At 42.4% G+C, this 23,798-nt stretch overlaps 1 protein-coding gene across 2 annotated transcripts in view; it reads right to left on the bottom strand.

The window, feature by feature from the left end:
* Positions 1–23,798, bottom strand: part of LOC118386650 (radixin-like) — a 56,056-nt gene that overhangs the window by 12,209 nt on the left and 20,049 nt on the right. For both annotated transcript variants that reach the window (XM_035774362.2, XM_035774361.2), the window contains exons 4-8: positions 9,156–9,251; positions 6,124–6,246; positions 5,902–6,053; positions 5,383–5,466; positions 4,924–5,070 (exon numbers count right to left, since the gene is read on the bottom strand). In XM_035774362.2, the coding sequence (XP_035630255.1) occupies positions 4,924–5,070; positions 5,383–5,466; positions 5,902–6,053; positions 6,124–6,246; positions 9,156–9,251 (602 nt within the window). The remainder of the gene's footprint in view (positions 1–4,923; positions 5,071–5,382; positions 5,467–5,901; positions 6,054–6,123; positions 6,247–9,155; positions 9,252–23,798) is intronic.

Genomic DNA, 23,798 nt, shown 5'->3' with positions numbered 1-23,798 from the left:
AAAAGTATCTATATGCACAGAAAAACGATTCCTACAACGACATAACCTGAAAAGACGCTCAGCAAGGAAGAAGCCACTGCTCCAAAACCGCCATAAAAAAAGCCAGACTAGTTTGCAACTGCACATGGGGACAAAGATAGTACTTTTTGGAGAAATGTCCTAGAACGGTTTGGCCATAATGACCATCGTTATGTTTGGAGGAAAAAAGGGGGAGGTTTGCAAGCCGAAGAACACCATCCCAACCGTGAAGCACAAAGTGGCAGCATCATGTTGTGGGGGTGCTTTGCTACAGGAAGGACTGGTGCACTTCACAAAATAGATCAGGAAAGAAAATGTGGATATATTGAAGCAACATCTCAAGACGTCAGGAAGTTAAAGCTTGGTCCAAATGGACAATGACCCCGAGCATACTTACAAAGTTGTGGCAAAATGGTTTAAGGACAACAAAGTCAAGGTATTGGACTGGCCATCACAAAGCCCTGACCTCAAACCTATAGAACATTTGTGGGCAGAACTGAGAAGGCGCGTGAGCAAGGAGGCAGACAAACTTGACTCAGTTACACCAGCTCTGTCAGGAGGAATGGGCCAAAATTCACCCAACCAATTCTGGAAAGCTTGTGGAAGGCTACCCAAAACGTTTGACCCAAGTTAAACAATTTAAAGACAATGCTACCAAATACTAATTCAGTGTATGTAATCTTCTGACCCACTGGGAATGTGATGAAAGAAATAAAAGCTGAAATAAATCACTATTATTCTGACATTTCACATTCTTAAAATGAAGTGGTGATCCTAACTGACTAAAGACAGGGAATTTTTACTAGGATAAAATGTCAGGAATTGTGAAAAACTGAGTTTAAATGTATTTGGCTAAGGTGTATGTAAACTTCCGACTGCAACTGTACATGGTGTGTTCTGGGTTATGTAGAATCTCATAGAAATGTCACCATGTATTTGGATGGATTTATTCAGCAATCAGTGACAATATAGGACGACATACACATCAAACGCCCTCCTTTCTGGTGTAGGGTCAAAATGGAACCCTGTCCTGAAATCTAGCCATATGTCTTATACTGAATGAGGGTGTGTGTGTTTGCTTGACAAATGGCCTAAGGAGTAAAACATTGGCATGATGGCCATATCTGACATAAAAAGGAGCAATGGTGTGCTAGCAGGGTCCAAGGAGTCTACACTATGCACTCGGTCTCAGAGGCCTTGGCAGTAGTAGTGCTATGTATTGTCTGTAGCCTGCCGCCTTCATTGAGGGGCATGTACTCTAGGTCAGCCTGGCTTTCTTAAGCCCCGCACAGCTTGAAAAACCAGTAGGTGTCACCATGGTTACAGCAGAGTGCACTGCAGCAGAGGCATTTCTGTTGCCGAGCCCCAGAGTGCACAAACACAAACACACCCACATATTCAAGGACACTCGGAGCCTTACAACAGACACATAGCCCTCTGTGTCTCTCCCTCTCGTCCCATTTTCTACTTGATTCACCAGATTTACAGGTATCAGACTACACTACACTCAGGTAAAATAAGAGTGTTAGATTCACTTTAAATCCATTCTATGGAACAATTGTAGTCGTAAATAAACATTCAAACATCTATCTATTTGTGCTGTGTGTGGATTCAGAGCTAAGCATTTGGACACAAACCACAATAATATGGGTAGAGTGTAAGACTGCGGGAAATCCCAAAAGACACACTCAAGTTAGAGTTAAAGCACGACCAAATGTTGGCCAGACAGAGTCCTCTGGGGGCTGCTGAGTCGATACATTTTCTCATTAACCGCCCAAGGAGCCGTATTCACTCTGCTTTGAATAGACTTTTGGCATGGAGAGTTCAAACAGTGCATGGAGCTCTAAGGGAGCAGCGACCGTTGTCAACAACACAACCCAGCAATAGGTTAGTGCACTGCACTCAAAACACTACTTTGCACGTCTGCCAGACATTGGTTCAAATAGTATTTCATTACCTATTTTGCTGTGCTTAATTGAGTTTGTCTGGCCCGATGGAGCAAATGGAGTAGTCCCAAAAGTGTCAACTGCAAACCCAGCCCATCTTGAAAGGAAACAACTATTTGAACCCGGGTCTGATGTCACTGTAAAGTCCATGGAGAACAAGAGCACCTCCTCCCAGCTGCCCACTGCACTGAGGCTAGGTAACACGGTCACCAACGATAAATCCATGACAATCAAAAACTTCAACAAGCATTTCTCAACGTCTGGCCATGCCTTCCTCCTGGCTACACTCCAAACTCGGCCAACAGCTCCACCCCCCGCAGCTACTCGCCCAAACCTCCCCAGCTTCTCCTTTACCCAAATCCAGATAGCAGATGTTCTGAAAGAGCTGCAAAACCTGGACCCGTACAAATCAGCTGGGCTTGACAATCTGGACCCTCTATTTCTGAAACTATCCGCCGCCATTGTCGCAACCCCTATTACCAGCCTGCTCAAACTCTTTCATATCGCCTGAGATCCCCAAGGACTGGAAAGCTGCAGCGGTCATCCCCCTCTTCAAAGGAGGACCTGGACCCAAACTGCTACAGACCTATATCCATCCTGCCCTGCCTATCTAAGGTCTTTGAAAGCCAAGTCAACAAACAGATCACTGACCATCTCGAATCCCACCGTACCTTCTCCGCTGTGCAATCTGGTTTCCGAGCTGGTCACGGGTGCACCTCAGCCACGCTAAAGGTACTAAACGATATCATAACCGCAATCGATAAAAGACAGTACTGTGCAGCAGTCTTCATCGACCTGGCCAAGACTTTCGACTGTCAATCAACATATTCTTATCGGCATACTCAGTAGCCTCGGTTTTTCTAATGACTGCCTTGCCTGGTTCTCCAACTACTTTGCAGACAGAGTTCAGTGTGTCAAATCGGAGGGCATGTTGTCCGGTCCTCTGGCAGTCTCTATGGGGGTGCCACAGGGTTCAATTCTCGGGACGACTCTTTTCTGTGTATATATCAATGATGTTGCTCTTGCTGCGGGCGATTCCCTGATCCACCTCTACGCAGACGACACCATTCTGTATACTTCTGGCCCTTCCTTGGACACTGTGCTATCTAACCTCCAAACGAGCTTCAATGCCATACAACACTCCTTCCGTGGCCTCCAACTGCTCTTAAACGCTAGTAAAACCAAATGCATATCTACAAAATGGCTTCGAATACTCTACTCAACAAACTGGATGCAGTTTATCGCAGTGCCATCCGCTTTGTTACTAGGGCACCTTATACCACCCACCACTGAGACCTGTATGCTCCAGTCGGCTGGCCCTCGCTACATATTCGTCGCCAGACCCACTGGCTCCAGGTCATCTACAAGTCCATGCTAGGTAAAGCTCCGCCTTATCTCAGTTCACTGGTCACGATGGCAACACCCACCCGTAGTACGCGCTCCAGCAGGTGTATCTCACTGATCATCCCTAAAGCCAACACCTCATTTGGCCGCTTTTCCTTCCAGTTCTCTGCTGCCTGTGACTGGAACGAATAGCAAAAATCGTTCAAATTGGAGACTTTTATCTCCCTCACCAACTTTAAACATCTGCTAACTGAGCAGCTAACCGATTGCTGCAGCTGTACATAGTCCATCTGTAAATAGCCCACCCAATTCACCTACCTCATCCTCATACGGTTTTTATTTATTTACTTTTCTGCTCTTTGCACACCAGTATCTCTACCTGCACATGACCATTTGATCATTTATCACTCCAGTGTTAATCTGCTAAATTGTAATTATTCGCCTCCCTCCTCATGCCTTTTGCACACAATGTATATACTCTTTTTTTATGTATATATTTTTCTACTGTGTTATTGACTTGTTTATTGTTTACTCCATGTGTAACTCTGTGTTGCTGTCTGTTCACACTGTGCTATGCTTTATCTTGGCCAGGTTGCAGTTGTAAATGAGAACTTGTTCTCAACTAGCCTACCTGGTTAAATAAAGGTGAAATTAAAAAAAATAAAAACTCAGCCAGTGTTGCTGCCAGAGGGTCAGTGACTGCAGGGCTATCGACTCTATAGGGAACACTTGTATTACGTCATAATCTATTTTTAACCCAGTAATTTAACTGACCGGGAACAAGTATTTACCCAATAATTATGCAGTTACCGCTTGTATCGCGTGATCTGATCAAATCTGTACCTTTATTTTGAGCTTTAGCAAAGTATTTGTTGGAGCGCAGACTGGCATAACAACCTTGGGTACGACGGACCAGTACAAGCTCATCAAAAGGAGACAGTTGAAAGGAAAAACGTTGTGGTAAGAACATTCTTCATTGGTAACTAAAGACGTGGATTGACCTGGAATGAAGCTACAATGGAATGAAGCTACAATGTCTGAAACAGAACTGTAGCGATGGCCGGAAAACAACCCGGTATCGTTGTCAAGCAGAACAAGAATGGGTAGATAGACTACATGACTTTAAACCTGGGCTCAAATAGTATTTTAAATCTTTCAAATACTTTAGCTGTGTTTGATTGAGCTTGCCTGGCTCATGGATAAGTGTCAGTAGCACCACAGGCAGCAGCAATCAAATTCTATTTGAACACAGTTTTGCGTAACTTGACCCACAAAGTGCAGTCTCAATCCTCATCCTGGACACCCAAAGGGATGCATTTTTGTTTTTGCCCCAGCACTAACACACTTGATTCAAGTAATCGACTCATCATCAAACCTTTGCTTATTTGAAAAAAATAAAATGCCCTTTGGGTCCCCAGGACCAGGATTGAGAAACACTGCAGTAGTGGTCAGTTCAGTGAGGAAACCTGGCTGGTGTCCAGTAGGGAGAAACTGTTTTGAAACAGACAAACAGGGAGGGACTATCTGGACTTGTCCAATAAGAAACACTCATTTAAAATTGTTATTTGCACTACAGTGTGACCTACTGAACACAACCCTGAAGGCTACTTCTTACTTGTCTTCCTTCTCGTAGATGTTGAGTCCAAGGGCGTCCACACCCAGCCACAGCTCGGTTCCCTTCTTGTTTTTGATGTCAAAGTAGTTGACGCCGTACATCTCCAGGTCCTGGGCGATCTTCAGGTACTCCAGCATGGCATCCTCTCTGCAGGATCAGACATGGAGAAATAAAGGAATGGTTTGGGATTGGGGATTTGTTATGTCTTTATTATTGTGTCCTTGTGTAAGGTAGTGTGTGGTGTGTTGTATTATTGTATTACATCATGTATCGTATGTTTGTGTATGAATGAACCCAGGAAGATAAGACCTGATCAACTAATAGGCATCTTCATAAATGAATATAAATAAAAACTAAAATGATTGCTATCTGAGGTAGATCAGATCAGGGGAACCTGTTTTATCATGGCAGGGACACCAACATACAGACTCAAACAAACGAACACAGAGAGGAACTCACTTGAGCATTCCACGGTGTTCCTCGTGCCACACCTGGATCCTCTCCTCCCACTGCTCCCTGGACAACTTGTGCTGCTCCAGAACACTGGGAGAGGGAGAGAATGAGGGAGGGCAGAAAGGAAGAACAATAGAGGAGGAATAGAAGGGGCAAACAGAGAGGAGGTACAATGAAGAAAGAGTACTCATGTTATGATCAATATTGGATTTGTCATGGCATGGATTTCTTCTGGTGTATTCGAACACAAAACGTGATCCTGTTCATGTCAATCACAGCAATACTGTAAGCTATTGTCTGATGTCTGGACTCCTGGCTAAGTCCCATGTCTATACTAGCATACCACTTAGAATGCATGGCCCCAATACATTGCTGCATATGAAGAAGGTAGAGTGCTTCATGCTAGTGTAGTTATTAGAAAAAAAAAAAAAACTCTTGGTTGTTTCCTAAATGGCACCATATTCCCTATGTAGTGTACTACTTTTGACCAGGGCCCATAGGGACTGTTGGTGGACCGGCGCTTACCGCTGGGGCAGCAGGCGGTCTGAGGTGAGGTAGCCGGGACGGTGGAGGTCCCGGGTGAAGTCTCCGAACTTGGCCTGGACGGAGTAGGAGGCCAGCAGCACGGCGGTCTCTGGGGGGCAGTAGACCTCGTCGCTCAGGATGCCCTCCTTCACCTGGACACACAAAAAAAATACATGTGTAGGTGTGTGTGTGTGTGTGCGCGCATGTGCACGTGTGTGTTACCTGCAGGAAAAACAACTTCTGGGTGATGTCCTGGATCAGCTCCTCAGAAACATCCTCGGGGAAGAACTTGGCGCGGAACTTGAACTGCAGCGGGTTCTCCTTCTTCACATCCTGGGACGACACCTGGGTTGGAGAGAGAGGATTCATTCATTCAAATTAGCACATGTGAAGTGTTGCAAAAAAAAGTTTTCCATTATTTTAGTGAAATAGGGTGCCATTTGGGCTACCAGTTGCATGAGTAGGAATGGATGATTGGATAAACATTATTGTACCCGAAGAGTTAAATTGTCTTGGATGCACAGTGCTGCATGAAATAAATGCACTGTCATATTCCTCTGTAAAAGAGGATATATAAAATACATGGGCTGACAAAAGTATTTACAGACTTTGGCCTCTTCCTCTGTGTTCGCTCCAAAACAGGAACCAAAATGTCTTGAGGCGAATGGGAAGCAAATGTGGCGGGGGAATGTGTGCTGAAAGAGCTACTGTATAGTAGAGCTGCGCAGAGTCAGCACACGGCTAGCTCACTGCACTCCAACTGGCATCTCTCACTCCCTTATTTATAGATATGGACCACTGGGTTGTCAGTACATTATAATATTCTACTTTAAACATTCTAGTGAAACCACAACCGGCCTAACACCTTTCGCTGAAAACTAAGTTACTATACTACCCTTATGTCACAAAGTACACTCATGCTAATAGTCTAGCTCCTCACATTGTTAATACTGCAAGAAGAAACAGTTTATTAGCCACGCAATATAAACCAGCCCAACCCAAATACTGCAGGTAAGGAAGTTGGTGGGTTTATGTGACCTCCATGACGTGATAACCACAGCCATTATATACAGAACGTACCTGTCTACAGTCATGGCCAAAAGTTGAGAATGACACAAATATTAATTTTCACAAAGTCTGCTGCCTCAGTTTGTATGATGGCAATTTGCATATACTCCAGAATGTTATGAAGAGTGATCAGATGAATTTGCCATGCAAATGAACTGAATCCCCAAAAAACATTTCCACTGCATTTCAGCCCTGCCACAAAAGGACCAGCTGACATGTCAGTGATTCTCTCGTTAACACAGGTGTGAGTGTTGATGAGGACAAGGCTGGAGATCACTCTGTCAAGTTGATTGAGTTCGAATTACAGACTGGAAGCTTCAAAAGGAGGGTGGTGCTTGGAATCGTTGTTCTTCCTCTGTCAACCATGGTTACCTGCAAGGAAACACGTGCCATCATTGCTTTGCACAAAAGGGCTTCACAGGCAAGGATATTGCTGCCAGTAAGATTGCACCCAAATCAACCATATATCAGATCATCAAGAACTTCAAGGAGAGCGGTTCAATTGTTGTGAAGGCTTCAGGGCACCCAAGAAAGCCCAGCAAGTGCCAGGACCGTCTCCTAAAGTTGATTCAGCTGCAGGATCGGGGCACCACCAGTACAGAGCTTGCTCAGGAATGGCAGCAGGCAGGTGTGAGTGCATCTGCACACACAGTGAGGCGAAGACTTTTGGAGGATGGCCTGGTGTCAAGAAGGGCAGAAAAGAAGACCCTTCTCTCCATGAAAAACATCAGGGACAGACTGATGTTCTGCAAAAGGTACATGGATTGGACTACTGAGGAATGGGGTAAAGCCATTTTCTCTGATGAATCCCCTTTCCGATTGTTTGGGTCATCCGGAAAAAAGCTTGTCCGGAGAAGACAAGGTGAGCGCTACCATCGTGCCAAAAGTAAAGCATCCTGAGACCATTCATGTGTGGGGTTGCTTCTCAGCCAAGGGAGTGGGCTCACTCACAATTTTGCCTAAGAACACAGCCATGAACAAAGAATGGTACCAACATATCCTCCGAGAGCAACTTCTCCCAACCATCCAGGAACAGTTTGGTGAAGAACAATGCCTTTTCCAGCATGATGGAGCACCTTGCCATAAGGCACAATTGGCACAGGGAACAAAACATCGATATTTTGGGTCCATGGCCAGGAAACTCCCCAGACCTTAATCCCATTGAGAACTTGTGTGTCAATCCTCAAGAGGCGGGTGGAAAAACCTACAAATTCTGACAGACTCAAAGCATTGATTATGCAAGAATGGGCTGCCATCAGTCAGGGCCCAGAAGTTAATTGACAGCATGCCAGGGCGGATTGCAGAGGTCTTGAAAAAGAAGGGTCAACACTGCAAACATTGGCTCTTTGCATCAACTTCATGCAATTATAAATAAAAGCCTTTGACAATTATGAAATGATTCTAATTATACTTCACTATTCCATAGTAACATCTGAGAAAAATATCTAAAGACACTGAGGCAGCAGACTTTGTGAAAATTAATATTTGTGTCATGCTCAAAACTTTTGGCCACAACTGTATTTACAGCTCTGGTGAGAACCATTGACGCATTTGGAAATTCTGCAAATCAAAACAGGAACATCTCCATTCCACGAACACAGGTGGTTGTGCTTTAACTATACTGTCGATACATAGCACTCGCTCCCCCAGAGAAGTAGTATCTTATCTAGTGGTTCACTGAGAGTTCACACTACTAGCTGATTACAAAATCCTCAGGGGACTGGATTTGGTTGTGTCCCAAATGGCACCCTATTCCCTATTTAGTGCACTACGTTTCACCAGAGCGCCATGGGGCTCATCGTTTTTGGGGGGGGGATTGTAATTGCATCATGTATCATATGTTTGTGTATGAATGAACCCAGGACAATTAACTAAAAAAAAGGGACTGAAATGAAGGGAGATGGACAATTAGCCACTGGTCTGCACAGGAAGTAGGAGTGAGAGAGGGTGCCCATAATGCAGTGAGTGAGTGGCTACTAATTGACTGAGTGAGTGGTAGGCAAATAGTGTGGAGTGATTTGACCTGCCTCTCTAAAGAATGTATGGCCCATTTGATTTTGTTTACTGTAGACCAGTATTGCAAAAAAAACATGCGATTTAAGAATTAATACAGTGGGAAAAGGTTTGAGAATTCCTGAGCAGATAAACAAATATTTGTTAAAAAGGTACTATTAGATTAACCTTACCTTTTTGTCAAGCTTCAGCCAGGTGAGGTATCCTTTGCCATCCATATACTGAAGGCCAAAGTACCAGACTTCCCTCAAGCCAATGGTCTTTACTACCTGTGGACGGCAAAGAATGTACATAAAAGTAAATCAACTCTGTCAGAAAAACAAACTGTGACAACTGTACACAAGCCACATTAAAAAATATATATATATATATATATATATATACACACACACACACACCACAGGGGCAGAATCATTGAAATGTGTGAATTTAAAATCGTGTATCAATGTCAATGAAAGTTTTGTGAAAAATGTAGTTACGTGCGCAGCATCAAGTTAGGATTCTGGCCTAAATTAATTAATACAATAAGTGCCTTTAGAAAGTATTCATACCCCTTGACTTACACGTTGTGTTACAGCCTGAATTCAAAAAGGATTAAAATGTTTGTCACCCATTTACACACACACACATCCCATAATGACAAAGTGAAAACATGTTTTTTGAAATGTTTGCAAATGTATTGAAAATTAAATACAGAAATGTCATTTACATACAGTACTAGTCAAAAGTTGACACCTACTCATTACAGGGTTTTTCATTATTTTAACTATTTTTTACAATGTTGAATAATAGAACAACAAAACTATGAAATAACATACGGAATCATGTAGCAACCAAAAGAGTTAAACAAATCAAAATATATTTTAGATTTGAGATTCTTCAAAGTAGCTGCCTTGACAGCTTTGCACATTCTTGGCATTTTTTTATTTTACCTTTATTTTACTAGGCAAGTCAGTTAAGAACAAATTCTTATTTTCAATGACGGCCTGGGAACAGTGGGTTAACTGCCTGTTCAGGAGCAGAACGACAGATTTGTACCTTGTCAGCTCGGGGATTTGAACTTGCAACCTTCCGGTTACTAGTCCAACGCTCTAGTCAAACGCTCTAACCACTAGGCTACCCTGCCGCATTCTCTAAACCAGCTTCATGAGGTAGTCACCTGGAACACATTTCAATCAACAGGTGTGCCGTGTTAAATTAATTTGTGGAATTTCTTTCCTTCTTAATGCGCCAATCACTGAGCCAATCAGTTGTGGTGTGACAAGGTAGGGATGGTATAGAGAAGATAGCCCTATATGGTAAAAGACCAAGTCCATATTATGTTAAGAACAGCTCAAATAAGAAAAGATAAATGACAGTCTCCAGCAATACTTTAAGACATGAAGGTCAGTCAAAGAAAATGTCAAGAACTTTGAAAGTTTCTTCAAATGCAGTTGCAAAAAACATCAAGCACTGATGAAACTGGCTCTCATGAGGACCGCCAAAGGAAAGGAAGACCCAGAGTTACCTCTGCTGCAGAGGATAAGTTCACTAGAGTTACCAGACTCCGATTGCAGCCCAAATAAAATGCTTCACAGAGTTCAAGTAACAGACACATCAACTGTTCAGAGGAGACTGCGCAAATCAGACCTTCATGGTTGAATTGTTGCAAAGAAACCACTACTAAAGAGAAGAGACTTGCTTGGGCCAAGAAACACGAGCAATGGAAATTAGACTGGTGGAAATCTGTCCTTTGGTCTGATGAGTCCAGATTAGATTTTTGGTTCCAACCACTGTCTTTGTGAGACGCAGAGTAGGTGAACAGACGATCTCTGCGTGTGTGGTTCACACCGTAAAGCATGGCAGGAGGTGGTGTTATGGTGTGGGGGTGCTTTGCTGGAGACAATGTGTGTGATTTATTTTGAATTCAAGGACCAGCGTGGCTACCACAGCATTCTGCAGCGATAAGCCATTCAATATGGTTTGGACTTAGTTGGAATATCATTAGTTTTTCAAAAGGACAATGACCCAACACACATCCAGGCTGTGTAAGGGCTATTTTACCAAAAAGGAGAGTGATTGGGTGCTGCATCAGATGACCTGGCCCCCCCAATCTTCCAACTTCAACCAAATGGAGATGGTTTGGGATGAGTCAGACCGGAGAGTGAAGGGAAAGCAGCCAACAAGTGCTCAGCATATGTGGGAACTCCTTTAAGACTGTTGGAAAAGCACTCATGGTGAAGCTGGTTGAGAGAATGCCAAGCGTGTGCAAAGCTGTAATCAAGGCAAACGGTGGCAATTTGAAGAACCTCAAATAGAAATATATATATATATAAACGTTTGGGGTCACTTAGAAATGTCCTTGTTTTTGAAAGAAAAGCAAAAAAAAAATTGTCCATTAACATCAAATTGATCAGAAATACAGTGTAGACATTGTTAATGTTGTAAATTACTATTGTAGCTGAAGACGACTGATTTTTTTTATGGAATATCTACATAGATGTACAGAGGCCAATTATCAGCAACCATCACTCCTGTGGTCAAATGGCACGTTGTGTTAGCTAATCCAAGTTTATAATTTTAAAAGGCTAATTGATCGAAAACCCTTTTGCAATTATGTTAGCACAACTGAAAACTGTTGTTCTGATTAAAGAAGCAATATAACGGGCCTTTAGACTAGTTGATTATCTGGAGCATCAGCATTTGTGGGTTCAATTACAGGCTCAAACACTGTGTACTACTCCCTTCACAGAACAGCGCAAACTGTCTCTAACCAGAATAGAACGAGGAGTGGGGGGCCCCGGTGCACAACTGAGCAAGAGGACAAAGTACATTAGTGTCTAGTTTGAGAAACAGACGCCTCACATGTCCTCAACTGGCAGCTTCATTAAATAGTACCCGAAACAAATGTCAACTGTGAAGAGGCGACTGGGATGCTGGCATTCTAGGCAGAGTTGCAAAGAAAAAGCCACATCTCAGACTGGCCAATAAAAACAAAAAAGATTAAGATGGGCAGGCAAAGGAACACAGACACTGGACAGAGGAACTCTTCTAAAGTTCAATTATCCTTTTAAAATTATAAACTTGGATTAGCTAACACAACGTGCCATTGGAACACAGGAGTGACGCTTGCTGATAACGGGCCTCTGTACGCCTATGTAGGTATTCCATTATTTAAATGTTTATTATTATTATTTTACATTTTAAAATCAGCTGTTTGCAGCTTTAATAGTCATTTACAACATTAACAATGTATACGCTGTATTTCTGATAAATTTAATGTCATTTTAAATGGACAAAAGAATGAGCTTTAGAAAAAAGAACAAAAGAAACTCTTTAGAAAAAGTAACTTTTGAACGTTAGTGTACGCACAACTACTCCACTAAAACAAATCTCGGTCGACCAAATCGACCAGTCGACTAATTTGGGTCAGCTCTACAAAAACCCTGCATGCTTTTTCGAAAGTCTCATGTAGGACCTACATTGAACACCACACATTGGCCTCTACTGTAGGCTGAATGATAGAACAGCTATTTCCATGTTAAAATGTTATGGGATGCATCGTCTCCATTGTATACCACTCTGGTTGGCCTACATTATGATCAAATAGCCACAGTAGCCTACTTGGCCAATGTTAAAACTAACTTAAAGCGGGTACAGCCTCAGTGTTCACAGTAAATGCGTGCTGGAAGTTGCACAGAATTTTCACAATGTTCAAGTTTGCGCTCAGCAAAATTAGGGAACATTGCTCATAATGTGATGCAGCCACAACTATTCTTGAAAATATGGAGAGTGGTACTCAGTGTTGTTGTGTTGGATGTGCCCCAAACATAAAACACTATGTTAACAAAAAGTCAATTGCTTTGTCACATTTTTTGCAGTTTTACTTTAGTGCCGTGTTGCAAACAGAATGCATGTTTTGGAATATTTGTATTCTGTAGAGGCTTCCTTCTTTTCATTCTGCCAATTAGGTTAGTATTGAGGAGTAACTACAATGTTGTTGATCCATCCTCAGACTTTAATGGCTGGGATAGGAGAAAACTAAAGTCACCATTGGCCTCATGTTGAACTCCCTGAGCGGTTTCCTTCCTCTCCGGCAACTGAGTTAGGAAGGAAACTATCTTTGTAGTGACTGGGTGTATTAATATACCATCCAAAGTGTCATTAATAACTTCAGCATACTCAAAGGGGACATTCAATATCTGCTATTTTTTTTTTTATATATCTACCAATAGGTCCTCTTGGAGTGGCAGTTAGCCGAGTCGTTCAAGCATTGGGCCAGTAACCGAAAGGTTGCTGGATTGAATCCCCGAGCTGACAAGGTAAAAATCTGACATTCTGCCCCTGAGCAAGGCAGTTAACCCACTGTTCCCTGGACACCGAAGACGTGGATGTCGATTATGGCAGCCCCCCACACCTCTCTGATTCAGAGGGATTGGGTTAAACGCGGAAGACACATTTCAGTTAAAGGCATTCAGTTGTACAACTGACTAGGTATCCCCCTTTCCCTGCGAGGCACTGGAAAACGTTCCTGGTCTTTGTGGTTCAATCTGTGTTTCAAATTCACTGCTCAACTGAGGGAACTTACAGGTAATTGTTTGTGTGGGGTACAGGGATGAGATTGACATTTTTTTAATGACTAACACTATTGTCCATGCAACTGGTCTTTTTTTTTACTCCTGAACTTTATGATTACCTTAACAAAGGTTGAATACTTATTGCCTAAAAACATTTCAGCTTTTTGTTTTTTGATTAATTTGCAAACATTTCCAGAAACATAATTCCACTTTGACATTATGGTGTATTGTGTATAGGACAGTAACAAACTCGAAATTTAATACATTTTTAAATTCAGTCTGTTACAAAACAAAAATGTGGAAATCAAGGGATGTGAATACTTTCAAGGCACTGTATATTCCTTTATATATTCAACCCTCTAATTTACACAACTGGCTTTTATCACCAAACCACATTTTTCTCAGAGATGAGGTAACATTCGGGACAGTAATCAACCGAAACCACTCAAACCATCATTCATTCACACCGTAAAAAACAATGAAGTCATCTGTATGAAACAAACTACATTGTGCCACCAGTGCTGCATGACCACCAGCAGAATACAACATCTTATATAAACAGACCTTTGAGCCCAGTGGCATTAATATCGGCATGGCCGGGAGCGCCGATCGTTAATGGCATACTCAGGTACCAGGCTTAATCTGGGTAGGCCTCATAGGATTACATCTTTCCCAGACCCGGACCTACGGTCCCAGATCCATTTGTACGGTCTTGCCAACTCATATTGGTCCAAGATCATTGTGCAGTCTTGCAAGAGTTGGTGGAACGACAGCACAAACAAATCTGGGACCAGGCTCCTGCTCTACAGGAGATGTAATGGAAAAAGCAGTTAGTCAGTGCAGATGAACTCCGCGCTGAATGAAGGCAGCGAGTAGCTAGCCACAACAACATATATATTCAGTTGTTCCAATAAAATCAGACAATACAGTCAAATTCGCAGTGGCCGATTTCTGACAAGGTGAGAACTACCGTAGATGATCTTAACTTTTCTATCGCGGTTTCCTGACACGCCATTCAGATTTTCCTTCTATGAGCATCGTGTGTTCTCTTTTCAGTGTCTGACAGGCCTATAAACCTCCAAACACACACGGGGACAATAAGAAGGAATGGTCCTAAACAATACATCTGGATTGTTTTATTACTGAGGAGTCATACAGTGCCTTCAGAAAGTGTTCACACCACCAGACTTCTTCCACATTTTGCATACAGCCTGAATTTAAAACTGATTGAGATGTGTCACTGGCCTACACACAATAGCCCATAATCTCAAAGTGGAATTATGCTTTTCAACATTTTTTGCTAACTAATAAAAAATGAAAAGCTGAAATGTTGAGTCAATAAGTATTCGGCTCTTAGAGACTTAACCCAAGAAGAGTCCCAGCTGTAATCGCTGACAAAAGGTGTTTGTAGTAACATGCATTGACTTAGAGGGGTGAATATATCCACATTTTATTTTTCATCCATCAAAACAAAAACAAAAAAAATGATTGCGCTGACAGTGTTTTGTGTAGATCGTTTACAAAAAAAAAAAGACAAAGTGGGATTAAAATGTACAACACATAACATTACGAAATCCAAGGGTGGTGAATACTTATGATACCCTGTATAAGGACTATGGTGCACAATTCTGACAAAACCCATGGGTAGGTTTCCTGGACACAAAATAAGCCTCCAATTGAGAATGATTGTGAATTCAGGGCTAGGATTAAATCTGTGTTTTGGAAACCTTACATATAAGTTCTATATGGGTTACAGAGTCTATAGCCCGGGCATTTAGGATGAGAAACTCTCAACCAGTCGCCAGGCCCTGTTCTGCTTGTGCTACTGCCAAATTCCCAACCCAATCATCAGGTGCTTAGCTGCCTGGGTGAAGCGGTTTCAGTCAACAACACACACAGCAGGCACTCAGGCCAAGCCCATTCCTATCCAATAAGCAGTGGCCAAGGTTAAAATTAAATCAAGCGCCCCCGCACTTACTTAGACGCCACCTAATACGGGTCCGGGTATAACCTGACGGGGTAGCATTACAACAACGAGCACTGAGTGGTCGGGCCTGAAACGAGAGAGCGTTTATGACAGTGTGGTCTCACCTGGAATGAAAGTCCTGAGGGTTTCAGGACACAAACAGGCCCTTTCATGGTGTTTTTGCATCCAGGAACCACACAAGGGGGGATTCTAAAATGAAGGATTCCTTTTCCAAGGGGGGATAAGCTACAGGAGTTCTGGTACAACGAGAGGCCTTTGAGGCCAGAAAATGTCCCTCTATGAATGGGTGAAACAGCATTTAATCCAATAAGAGTATTTTTGATCGAGGACGATACCAGTATTTAAGAGAAAGAGCTAATCCCCACTGTGTGTACTGGAATGAACTAATCAACATTCCAAGAGTTAAAAGGCTTTTGTTTTGAGTAGAGGCTGCACCAAAGAGTTACAAACTAGGTGTGCCACTCACTGCCAGACCACTTCAAAATCAGCCAATCATTGAACATACAGTGGGGGAAAAAAGTATATAGTCAGCCACCAATTGTGAAAGTTCTCCCACTTAAAAAGATGAGGCCTGTAATTTTCATCATAGGTACACTTCAACTATGACAGACAAAATGAGAAGAAAAAAAATCCAGAAAATCACATTGTAGGATTTTTAATGAATTTTTAATGAATTTGCAAATTATGGTGGAAAATAAGTATTAGGTCACCTACAAACAAGCAAGATTTCTGGCTCTCACAGACCTGTAACTTAATCTTTAACAGGCTCCTCTGTCCTCCACTCGTTACCTGTATTAACCTCTTGCTCCTACCTGACACGCAGGCGTCCCATCTAGACATCTGGAAATGCAAATGCGCTACGCTAAATGCTAATAGCACTCGTTAAACCTCAAACGTTCATTAAAATACACATGCAGGGTATTGAATGAAAGCTACACTCGTTGTGAATCCAGGCAACAAGTCAGATTTTTAAAATGCTTTTCGGCGAAAGCATGAGAAGCAATTATCTGATAGCATGTAACACCCCAAAAGACCCGCAGGGGACGTAAACAAAATAATTAGCATAGTCGGCGCTACACAAAACGCACAAATAAAATATAAAACATTCATTACCTTTGACCATCTTCTTTGTTGGCACTCCTAGATGTCCCCTAAACACTATTGGGTCTTTTTTTCGATTAAATCGGTCCACATATAGCCTAGATATCGATCTATGAAGACTGTGGGATCAACGAAAAAAATTGCGTTTTATAACGTAACATCATTTTTTAAAATTAAAAAAAGTTGACGATAAACTTTCACAAAACACTTCTAAATACTTTTGTAATGCAACTTTAGGTATTAGTAAATGTTAATAAGCAAGCAAATTGATCACGAGGCGATGTATATTCTATAGCTGTACGTCTGGAAATAATGTCCGGGTAAATCTCAACCAAAATATCCGGTCGGAGACCGGGTGCTGAAATGTTGCGCGATTTTTAACAGAATGTTCGAAAAAGTAGGGGGTAGGAGTAACAGGTTAATGGCACCTGTTTGAACTTGTTATCAGTATAAAAGACACCTGTCCACAACCTCAAACAGTCACACTCCAAACTCCACTATGGCCAAGACCAAAGAGCTGTCAAAGGACACCAGAAACAAAATTGTAGACCTGCACCAGGCTGGGAAGACTGAATCTGCAATAGGTAAGCAGCTTGGTTTGAAGAAATCAACTGTGGGAGCAATTATTAGGAAATGGAAGACATACAAGACCACTGATAATCTCCCTCGATCTGGGGCTGCGTGGATCTGCGTGGATCTGGGGCTCCACGCAAGATCTCACCCCGTGGGGTCAAAATGATCACAAGAACGGTGAGCAAAAATCCCAGAACCACACGGGGGGACCTAGTGAATGACCTGCAGAGAGCTGGGACCAAAGTAACAAAGCCTACCATCAGTAACACACTACCCCGCCAGGGACTCAAATCCTGCAGTGCCAAACGTGTCCCCCTGCTTAAGCCAGTACATGTCCAGGCCCGTCTGAAGTTTGCTAGAGAGCATTTGGATGTTCCAGAAAAAGATTGGGAGAATGTCATATGGTCAGATGAAACCAAAATATAACTTTTTGGTAAAAACTCAACTCGTCATGTTTGGAGGACAAAGAATGCTGAGTTGCATCCAAAGAACACCATACCTACTGTGAAGCATGGGGGTGGAAACATCATGCTTTGGGGCCGTTTTTCTGCAAAGGGACCAGGACAACTGATCCGTGTGAAGGAAAGAATGAATGGGGCCATGTTTTGCGAGATTTTGAGTGAGCATCAGCAAGGGCATTGAAGGTGAAACGGGGCTGGGTCTTTCAGCATGACAATGATCCCAAACACACCGCCCGGGCAACGAAGGAGTGGCTTCGTAAGAAGCATTTCAAGGCCTAGCCAGTCTCCAGTTCTCAACCCCATAGAAAATCTTTGGAGGGAGTTGAAAGTACGTGTTGCCCAGCAACAGCCCCAAAACATCACTGCTCTAGAGGAGATCTGAATGGGCCAAAATACCAGCAACAGTGTGTGAAAACCTTGAAGACTTACAGAAAATGTTTGACCTCTGTCATTGCCAACAAAGGGTATATAACAAAGTATTGAGATTAACTTTTGTCATTGACCAAACACTTACTTTCCACCATCATTGGCAAATAAATTCATTAAAAATCCTACAATGTGATTTTCTGGATTTTTTTTCACATTTCGTCTGTCATAGTTGAAGTGTACCTATGAAGAAAATTACAGGCCTCGTCTTTTTAAGTGGGAGAACTTGCACAATTGGTGGCTGACTAAATACCTTTTTTGCCCCACTGTATCTAAAAACAAACATTTGCAGTTGAGTCAAGTAAGCTCAAACTGTAGATTACCTGTGAGCTGTTCTCACCTAACACAAAATACCTAGGTTACCTGGGTCCTAGAATGGATCCTAGAATTATTTCACGCAGGAATACATCTAAACAATCTCACATTTTTTAGCTTTGGGGTGCAGATCATCAATAAAATGTGCAGTATTATCAAAAGGATGTCTATAAAACTGGAGGATACAAAACCGATTGAGAATCCCTTTTAAGAATCCCGTACTCTGTATCACGTGCAGTCGGAACAGTGATACAGGGCCACAGATGCCGCCACGCCTGGCATTCTCACTGCAGTCACAGTCTTCCAAGTGTTTATGAGGGCGCAAGCCCTGTGATGAAAGAAAGCGAGGAATGCAACCATTCCCGAAACGGCATTACTCCCTGCATCCGCTGACTAACGTAAAGTTCCAACTAATTGTTCCAGATTACTCAGGGGAAGGGGCACACTCAGATAGTGAGTGAGTGAGTGAGTGAGTGAGTGAGTGAGTGAGTGAGTGAGTGAGTGAGTGAGTGAGTGAGTGAGTGAGTGAGTGAGTGAGTGAGTGAGTGAGTGAGTGAGTGAGTGAGTGAGACCACACATGCATTGAGAGTGGAGACAGAGAAACCAACATCTAAAATCCTCAGTTTGAAGACTAGTCCGTCTTCTGGTATTGTGTTATTACTGCATGAGGGTGCCACCTATTGAACTACCCCTTCCTCTATTTAGGTGGCCTGTCCCGAAAGTACACATACACAGTATCTAAGGTTGTGTTCCAAATCACAACCTATTCCCTATTATGTGCTTGAGCAAGGCAATTATTCAAAATGACTTACAGGAGCAATTAGGGTTAAGAGAGTCTGCTATATGACTACATTGTAAATGTTTTCAGTGCACTACTTTTGACCAGGGCCCACAATATGGTTCCATTTGTAAAGTATCCTAAGAAAAACTAAAAGGAAAAATCCTTTGAGTAGTTCTATGGGAAATCAAAGTGGGTATGAGTTGAAGAGTGGCAGGTCAACAGCAATGTCCCGTTAGTGACGTGCAGCCCTAAGGCAGCGAGGCTATGATCAGGGCCCACCACAACGAGGGCCCCAAGCCAGGCCACTTTAACAGGGGAACACCCCAGGGATGAGCTCACCACTGGTATTACTCAGCATTTCCACTTAACCAACCGCCAGTCTGTCTGTCTGAGTGTGTGTGTGTGTGTGTGTGTGTGTGTGTGTGTGTGTGTGTGTGTGTCTGTCAGTCTGTGTGTCTGTGTCTGCAGGGTATTTCTGCTACAGACTTCACCCGTCCGGCCAGGTTTCTAATGCAATTAGGTCACAGGCTTCTGACAAACACACTGCTAACTAGAGGAAGTAGACGTCAGTGGACTTCACCTGTGGTTACTGGTGGTTATCAGATGGAAAATTGCCAAGACAAAGGAATTCTTAGTGACACTACAGTGGAACGTCTGAATCTAATGCTGATAATCCTGAACAACAGAATCTAATGCTAATATCACTGCAGAGGGCCTGAAGGTCAAATTCCCTAGTCATGTTTCCACACACGTACACACAACTAACAAACAAGTTATTCAGGAAGTGGCTATGGCAAACCAAGACAATGCCTTTCCTCTTCCCATTGCGTGGTGGACTAGAGGCTTGCTACATCCCATGGTGCCTTTGGAATCCAGTCCACACTGTAGCTACAGAATGTGACAACATGGGACTCAACCATTAGATAAGAACATACAGTATAGTACACTGATGGACCAATAAGAGGTTCCAGCAACATACTACAAGATCTTGTGCCTTCAGAAAGTCTTCACAACCCTTGATTTGTCATCACTGGCCTACACACACACAAACAATACCCCTCATAATGTTAAAGCGCAATCATGTTTTTCAAAATTTGTACAAATTAAGAATTTAAAATGTCTTGAGTCAATTACTTAAGTATCAATATACCCAGTCACCACAAAGATACAGGCTTCCTTCCTAACTCAGTTGCCGGAGAGGATGGAAACCGCTCCGGGATTTCACCATAAGACCAATGGTGACTTTAAAAGAGTCAGAGTTGAATGGCTGTAATAGGACAAAACTGAGTATGGGTCAACAACATTGTAGTTACTCCTCAATACTAACCTAATTGGCAGAGTGAAAAGGGAAACCTGAACAGATTACAAATATGCATCCTGTTTGCATGGAACTAAAGTAATACTGCAAAAAAATGTGGCAAAGCAATTAACTTTTTGTCCTGAATACAAAGTGTTATGTTTGGGGCAAATCCAATACTGCACATTGAGTACCACTCTCCATATTTTCAAGCACAGTGGTGGTTGCATCATGTTATGGGTATGATTGTAACCATTAAGGACTGGGGCGTTTCAGGACCAAACATAGGCAAATTTTACAGGAAAACCTGAATTCACCTTTCAGCAGAACAATAACCTAAAACACAAAGCCAAATCTACACTGGAGTTGCTTACCAAGAAGAAAATTATTGTTCCTGAGCAGCCAACATAAATCTACTTGAAATATGGCAAAACCTGAAAATGTTAGTCTAGAAATGATCAACAACCAATTTGACAGAGCTTAAAGAATTTTGAAAATAATAAAATGGGCAAATGTTTCACAATCCAAGTGTGGAAAGCTCTTAGACTTATCCAGAAAGACTCACAGCTGTAATAATTGCCAAAGGTGCATCTACAAAGTATTGACTCAAGGATGTGAATACTTATGTAAATTAGATATTTCTGCATTTCATTTTCAATAAATTTGCTAAACTTTCTAAAAACACATTTTCAGTTATTGTTATGGGCTATTGTGTGTAGATGCGTGAGATTTGTTTTTATTGCATCCATTTTGAATTCAGGCTGTAACAACAAAATGTGACCCGATTCAGGAAACTGGGCATATGTCACAAACGACTTCACAGGAGAGCCGTTTCAGTGTTAAAAAAGTTGATCAAAATGCATTCTTTGGCAGAAATGCCTTCTCGAACATGTGAACTTTCATGTGCCTTAATATCAAACTCAGCCATCTGTCAATACAAATAAAACATTTAAAATTATGAGCCTAGTTGGTTTAGCCACAGAAAAAGACAGCAACCATGATTGGCTGAGATAATGAGTGGGCTGAACATTCCGAGAGATGAGTTTGGATTGGTCTGAGGTGTAGCACCTTGTGTCTATAAAATTAGCTGCTCGTAATGCGAAGATAACTGCAGTAGAACGGATTTTTCTTAAAGATATAACGTTAGCCGTGGAGAACAGCAAATGTGTTGCTACTGCTCTCAATAACATTGCTGCCCTGAATTTATCAGGCGCTACCGACAAAGGTCAGTGGGAAAAAGTTGTGATGGACTACTTTCTGGAGGACGATCGTGCCACGCTGACTCTCTCGGACTCCGAAAATGAATTGGACGATGAGGAAATCCCCGATTCAGGTAAAAACATTTTAATTGAAGAAGACATTGGAGAGTCTTCTGATGACAGTGATGGAGAAGAAAAAGGTGACAATCAACAGTGTTGTTGTCGTCACGGAAGAAGTTGACTGAGGGAAACCCCCATGGCATAGGTGACAGAGGGAGAAAGATCTCATGATTCTTATGGCATTGCACAGGGTGACTTGACACAATGGGCCAAACAAGCTGTTCAAACTAAAAGGGAAAAGACACAGGATGTCTTATTTAATAAAAGGGGTTGCAGTCTGAGGCTTTCATCCATGTATACGGGTAAGAATCTAAAATTGAACCCATTTTGCTTAACTTTAGCTAGCTATGACAATCGGTTTGTATTGCTGAAGCTTGCTGTTAGCTACCCAGTTCGATGGCTGGCTTGCTAATGTTACTCTATGGATTGGGATTTCAGATAATTTTTTTGCTAGCTAACGTTACATGTCTAAACAAAAGACCCCAAGTTAAAGCTTGCTGTTAGCTAGATAACGTTAGCGGAGGTTAGATGGCTGGAATGCTAGCTAACATTAACTTAATATATTAAGTGTGTGTAACGTTTGTATCTGGAATTTGTCTTTCAGCATCAGTAGAACACCAGTCTACCAGTCATATAAGGAGAATGGTCTAATGACTCCCATCTAAAAGAGAGCTGGCTCAAGCAAGCACAGGTTACATCTGAAGCATGAGGACTTGCAGCTAGTGGTGAACTTCAACTACACAGAGGATAATGCAATAGTATTACCAGGACGCCACCTAGGACAAACACTTTTGGTGGAAAGCTGTGTGACAATCCCGTGTGACAAAAGCATCAGTATGGCGTCTCTACAAGGAATCGATGACAACACTTGGAATGTAAAGCATTAACACATTTTACCATTTAATTGACCACCAACATGATTGGCACTACTTTTATTGACCTCACATAATATAATAATATATGCCATTTAGCAGACGCTTTTATCCAAAGCGACTTACAGTCATGTGTGCATACATTCTACGTATGGGTGGTCCCAGGAATCGAACCCACTACCCTGGCGTTACAAGCGCCATGCTCTACCAACTGAGCTACAGAAGGACCACATTTTTTCTGTATTTTCCAGAGGTACGTGTAGTCGGGCTGTCTTCCTTCAGGAATCTGTGGAGAAAATTGCTGCCCCAGAACTCAAGCCGAGGGCAGACAGGTGCTATGGGCTCTTCAGATCTGCCAATCTGCCAGAAGCTGTTAGGTCAGCCAAGCTGAAGAAGCAAGAGCAGCATCTCCTGCTTGTTCAGAGTGAGCGATCTGTCTACCAGAAGATGGTTGCTGACTGCAAGACCACCTGTCAAGACCTGTAGTTGTCTCTGGGGGCCCCCACAACCAGCAAGCAAAGACATCAGGATAGATTACAGCTTTGATTTTGCTCAACACATAAGCAACATTTCCTCCTTTATACTGATTAAGGACATATACACTCAACAACAAATAAAATAGTGAAGACATCAAAACTATGAAATAACACATATGGGATCATGTAGTAATCAAAAAGAAAGTGTTAAATCAATGTAGATTATATTTTGCCTTCATGACAGCTTCGCACACGCTTGGCATTCACTCAACCAGCTTCACCTGGAATGCTTTTCCAACAGTCTTGAATGAGTTCCCACATATGCTGAGCACTTGTTGGCTGCCTTTCCTTCAACTCTGCGGTCCAACTCATCCCAAACCATCTCAATTTGATTGAGATCGGGGGATTGTGGAGGCCAGGTCATCTGATGCAGCACTCCATCACTCTCCTTCTTGGTAAAATAGCCCTGACACAGCCTGAGGATGTGTTGGGTCGTTGAAAAACAAATGATAGTCACACTACGCCCAAAACAGATGGGATGGCGTATCGCTACAGAATGCTGTGGTAGACTTGCTGGTTAAGTGTGTCTTTAATTCTAAATAAAACACAGAAAGTGTCACCAGCAAAGAACCCCCACTTCATAACACCTCCA

The sequence above is a fragment of the Oncorhynchus keta genome, chromosome 8 (genome assembly GCF_023373465.1).
Source record: "Oncorhynchus keta strain PuntledgeMale-10-30-2019 chromosome 8, Oket_V2, whole genome shotgun sequence".
Taxonomy (NCBI): Eukaryota; Metazoa; Chordata; class Actinopteri; order Salmoniformes; family Salmonidae; genus Oncorhynchus; species Oncorhynchus keta.
Note: the sequence above shows the minus strand (reverse complement) of the source record. Positions and strands in the feature narration are given on the sequence as shown.